This window comes from Pezoporus wallicus, unplaced genomic scaffold (assembly GCF_028554395.1).
Source record: "Pezoporus wallicus isolate ANWC-B61680 ecotype Strahan unplaced genomic scaffold, APGP_CSIRO_Pwel_v1 contig_13733, whole genome shotgun sequence".
In the NCBI taxonomy this organism is placed as follows: Eukaryota; Metazoa; Chordata; class Aves; order Psittaciformes; family Psittacidae; genus Pezoporus; species Pezoporus wallicus.
Genome location: NW_026638640.1, coordinates 31,316 through 36,552, shown reverse-complemented (window position 1 = coordinate 36,552; position 5,237 = coordinate 31,316). Strand labels below are relative to the sequence as shown.

The 5,237-nt window shown below is 43.4% G+C and overlaps 1 protein-coding gene across 1 annotated transcript; it reads right to left on the bottom strand.

Annotated features, from left to right (window-relative positions):
• Positions 1 to 3,479: 3,479 nt before the first annotated feature.
• Positions 3,480 to 4,873, bottom strand: LOC130600449 (stress-70 protein, mitochondrial-like). The gene is given in 2 exon segments (XM_057411802.1): positions 3,480 to 3,844; positions 3,847 to 4,873. Coding segments are annotated over 2 exon segments (1,392 nt in total).
• Positions 4,874 to 5,237: the final 364 nt, after the last annotated feature.

The window sequence follows — 5,237 nt, the reverse complement described above, 5'->3', positions numbered from 1 at the left end:
TCTATTACTTTTCACAGTCTGCCTCTCTCCTTGTACTGTTTTCTAAATTTTCCTCTTGCGGCAAGATTCTGCAGTAACCATCTGCAAAGCAGGCCGTAAAAGCTTTTATGTGACATGGGCATTCTTTAGTCTAATACTTGCCATCACTGTTAATTGGCATAGTGTAGGCAAACACTGAGATATATTAAGCTGAGTGATGTTACGTTATGATATGTTAAGCTGGGTATGCTCTCTTGCATTGTCTTTACTGTATTTCTGCTGCCACCCCAAAGGGCAATCTTTCTCAGACAGAAGCAGACCACTCTTGACCAAATTTATTTTGATCTTCTCTAGATCAAGCTAAGATTGAGAACACTAGGGTGACACCACCAGTTTCACAGGCACAGAACCAAGTTAATTACATCTCTCATATATGATTTGTAATTAATTAGAACATATTTGAATACTGGTGTGCTAGTTTTGTTTTGTGGAAACACTTTCTTCACTCATGCTAATCACTTTCTTCAACTGTGGCAGTATTTTCTTTATTCATGCCTACAGTTCAATTATATTTTTAGAATTAAATATACCTAATTGATTTTAGTAAGAAACATGAATGACAAAATATATGACCTAGAAGGTCAGAAGGAATAATATTCATATATAGCATGGCATAATGGTAAATATCTTTCAGCAAAATCAGAACATGGAACATCAGGTTTTTACAAAAGGACATTCCCCACTATGAAATATGCATACACAACCATTATATGGTAGAAAAACATCTTTTTCTTTTTTTACAGGATTGTAAGGAAAGAGCTCAAACTCCAATTTTTGCCTGGAGTCAAGATCAACTCTATTCCTAAATATTATCTTTTTAAGCCTGTTACATTACATATTTATATTTTACACCAGAGCTTTTTCTGCATATTATATTGTGTTGGTAGCCTTTTTTTTTGTTTAAATGAGCAAGTATAATTATGTTGGCATCAATAGTCATTTTTGTACTAACAGCACCAGTATAAAGAAGAGCCATTGCAACAAACCCTACCACTTGTATACTTTTCTAAAATTCACATTGCTGTATATCAAATTAGTCAGTGTCTTCTGTAGCATATTTGTAGAAACAAATTACCTCACCTTAAATATCAGAGCAAGATGATTGGAGTGTTTCTCTGCATTCCAGGGAGGTTTAGCACAAGCCATTTTTATAACAACGCAGCCAACACTCCACACATCACAGCTCCTGCCAAATTGCTGACCTCTCAGAACCTGGACAGATCAAAGCTCAGATTATCCACTTATGGCATGAGATTTATACAGCTGTAGAGAGCTAGTAAGTAAAATTCCTGATCAAGGGGCAAATTATCTTGCAATAGATAGCTTTTGACCAAACAGTCATTTGATCTTTAATAGCAATACTTATCACGTAGCTTGCAACAAGCTACTTAGAACAACTTTGACAGCAAGAAAGAAATGTCATTATCACCATGTTGGAATAGTTCCTAAATTTTAGAACAAGTACATTTAAACCACATTTCTATTATTTGGCTGTATGAATCAGCTTAAAGAGTACAAACAAACTTTTCGAAGTAATTTCCAAAACTGGTTCCTTACCTCCGGTGCCATAAATGCAATAGTTCCCAACAACTGCCCCTGAAACTCCCCAGCACCAGCTCCTTTTGATGCCAACCTGGCTGCAGCTCGAAAATCAGCAATTCTTAATCTATGACCTGTGCAATCAATTAGCAAATTTGCACCTATCAACAGCATAATAAAAATACTGCTATTTGGCTTTTTTTTAAAGGCAAAAGGATGAACACTGTTCCGCTCTCTGTTTCAAAGATATAAATAGTCTGATGGTCCTCACCCACAATATCAAGGAGATCTAAAAGCCATGGACAAAGTCTAATATTGTCACTTTTCTGTTATGCCTGAATGACATTGCACACAGCTGGAGGCTGCTTGAGAGATTTAGAGAAACAATTAAACATCAAAAGTAGGGAAAACAGTATTCTGGAACAATACCCAGAGATGGAAACAAAATGGTGTCGTGGTTTAAGCACAGGTGGCAACCCAGAATCACACAGCCACTCGCACACTCCTCCCCCTTCTTCCCCCTGCACCCAGAGGGATGGGGAGGAGAATCAAAAGAATGTATCTATCTCCCATGGGTTGACATAAGAACAGTCCAGTAACTAAGGTATAACACAAAACCACTACTGCTACCACCAATAACAATAATGATAAAGGAAATAACAAGGGAAGGGAAGACAACCACTCGCCACCAAGCACCGACCGATACCCAGCCAGACACGAGCAGTGATCTAGTCCTTCTGGGTAACTGCCCCCAGTTTATTTACTGGGCATGACGTGCTGTGGTATGGAATACCTTTTTGGCTAGTTTGGTTCAGGTGTCCTGTCTCTGCTTCCTGCTGGCTTCCCCTCCTCCCTGGCAGAGCATGAGACTCACAAAGTCCTTGATTGGAGTAAATATTTCTGAGCAACAACTAAAAACATTGGTGTTACCAGCATTGTTCCCAGGCTGAAAGTCAAAACCACAGCACTGCACCAGCTATTAAAAAGGAGAAAAATGACTGCTACTGCTTAACCCAGGACAAATGGTGATCTAAAATCCTGGATGTGTTCATTGCATTCAGTTCCCTGGGAAATTTAAACTTATTTCATCCGTAAACAACTTTGAGTTGTCTTGAGGAGAATTACAGAGTAATTGAAAGTTTCCCTTGTAGGATGAGTTTGAACTTGGTCAGAATATGCAGAGCAACCTTAATTCTATGGGGAACTAACTTTGAGCAAGACTCTTGTTAGCGGTGAGGAGAAGCAAGACACGCCAACCCAGTATGGGTGACAAGCAAACTTCTACTTTATTTGTGGGGCACTTCGCTTATATCCGCGTGGTGTTTAGCCACACCTCCTAGTCACAACAGTATTGGTTAGTTCTACACAGCTTCCTCCACATTCTCCTCCCACATCCGGTTTCCGGTTACCTGTGAGGCCTACACCTTGCTTTGCTCGCACAAGGCCTCTAAGGATCCATGGCCTTGCTCTTGGAGCCATTCTGCAACAGACTCTCTGTAATTTTAGCTCTTTGAGGAACTAGACTCCAGCAAAACTCTGTAGGAACTGAGAAGTGAGGAGAAGGTCAAAAGGAAAAAGGCAGACTAACCAATTAAAAGCTCGTCTTGTGTGCATGTACAGCAGCAACTAACTAATCACATTGTAGCTCTGAGCGTGTGGACATAATGTAAAATGTATATAATCTTTGTAATCTGAAGTAAAAGGGTCTTCAACTTGCAATAGGAGTCCGTGCCTTAAATCCCCTCAAATGGTGACCCCAACGTGATCGCGGAACGAAAGGTGCAGTTCGTGGAAGAGGGCTGCCTACTCTGGAGAGGACTGTCTCAGCTGAACGATCATCTTGCCGGGTGGACCAAGCAGACCAAAAATCCCAGGTAGCTTCACATACTTCAGAGAAAAATTCAGGTGAGCAGCCAGGAGACAGGAGGGAAAGAGAGAGGATGGGTTCTAAGACCTTTTTTTTTTGTTGGTATGGTAGTATTCCTGTTGATGAGCTTTGTGAAGACACCTCCCAGTGTCTCAATCCCCAAGGAGAGGGGAGTTACATCCAGCAGTAGCACATCAGTAACATCACCAGCTAACACACCACCTTGAATAGCTTCACCAATAGCAACAGCTTCATCAGGATTAACAGCTTTGCTAGGAGCACGGCCAAACAGATCCTGTACAGTCTGCTGCACCTTTGGCATTCTGGTCATGCCACCAACAAGGATGACTTCACCGATGTCACTCTTGCTGACTTCAGCATCCTGTATGGCTTTCTGGCCATCCTTTTGATCAGATCAGCTACAATGCCCTCAAACTGCGAGCGACTCAGCTTCATGTTCAAGTGCTTTGGTCCAGAGTCATCCATAGTAAGGTATGGCAAGTTGATGTCAGTCTGCACAGATGATGAAAGCTCACACTTGGCTTTCTCCGATGCTTCCCTCACCCTCTGAAGGGCCATGTTGTCTTTAGTCAGGTCAACACCCATCTCTCTCTTGAACTCTTTAACAATATACTGGATCAAAGCCTGGTCAAAATCTTCTCCACCTAAGAAAGTGTCACCATTGGTGGACTTCACCTCGAAGACTCCCTTCTGGATTTCCAAAATGGAGATATCGAAAGTGCCACCACCCAAATCGTAGACTGCTGTAACTTTGTCTTCAGACTTGTCCAAACCATAGGCAAGTGCAGCTGCTGTTGGCTCATTAATCACCCTCAAAACATTCAAGCCAGCCATCTGCCCAGCATCTTTTGTAGCCTGTCTCTGAGAATCATTGAAGTAAGCAGGGACTGTGATCACAGTGTTCTTTGCTGCATGCCCCAGGTAATTTTCTGCAGTTTCCTTCATCTTCATTAGTACGAAGGCACCAATCTGGCTTGTAGAATAGAGTTTCCCATGAGCCTCTACCCAGGCATCACCATTGGAGGCACGGACAATTTTAAATGGAACATATTTAATATCATTCTTCACTTCAGAGTCATCATAGCGCCGTCCGATGAGACGCTTGGTGGCGTAGAAGGTGTTGTGGGGGTTAGTTACCGCCTGCCGCTTTGCTGGCATCCCAACCAAGCGCTCGCCATCACCTGTGAATGCAACAACTGAAGGGGTTGTCCTGGCACCTTCAGAGTTTTCCAGCACTTTCGCTTGCTTTCCTTCCAGAACTGCCACGCAGGAGGTGGTTGTGCCCAAATCAATTCCAATAACAGCACCTTTAATTGCTTCTGAGGCATATTTTCTGCTGGATGCTGCTCTGAGAACATTTTGACTGAGCCCATTCCAGAAAGTCTGTGCCACGCTGGGCGCAGTCATTCAGTCAGCTGATCGGAGCTAGCCTAGCTAGAGCCGCAGCCGGCAAGCTTCAGCGACCGCGAGGGTCAACGGAGATTAGGAAAATCAGAGGGGATAGCACAGAGGCATCGCGATTCCCGACATCTCCCGATCCCCGAAGCCCCAGCAGCCCTTGTGAGAGAGCGGCTGAAGTGGCGGGGGGCGTTCCCACGGTGACAGTGACCACCCCCTGCCCCTTGCCTTGAAAGAGCCTCTGAGAGGGCAGCGACACGTCGCTGCCCACCAGGCGCAGGGAGGAACAAGCAGGTCGTGTTGCTGACCCTGTTGCTGGTGTCCGACTGCGGACCAATATGTTCACCTCCAGAAAGAGAGCTTTCAGTAAGAA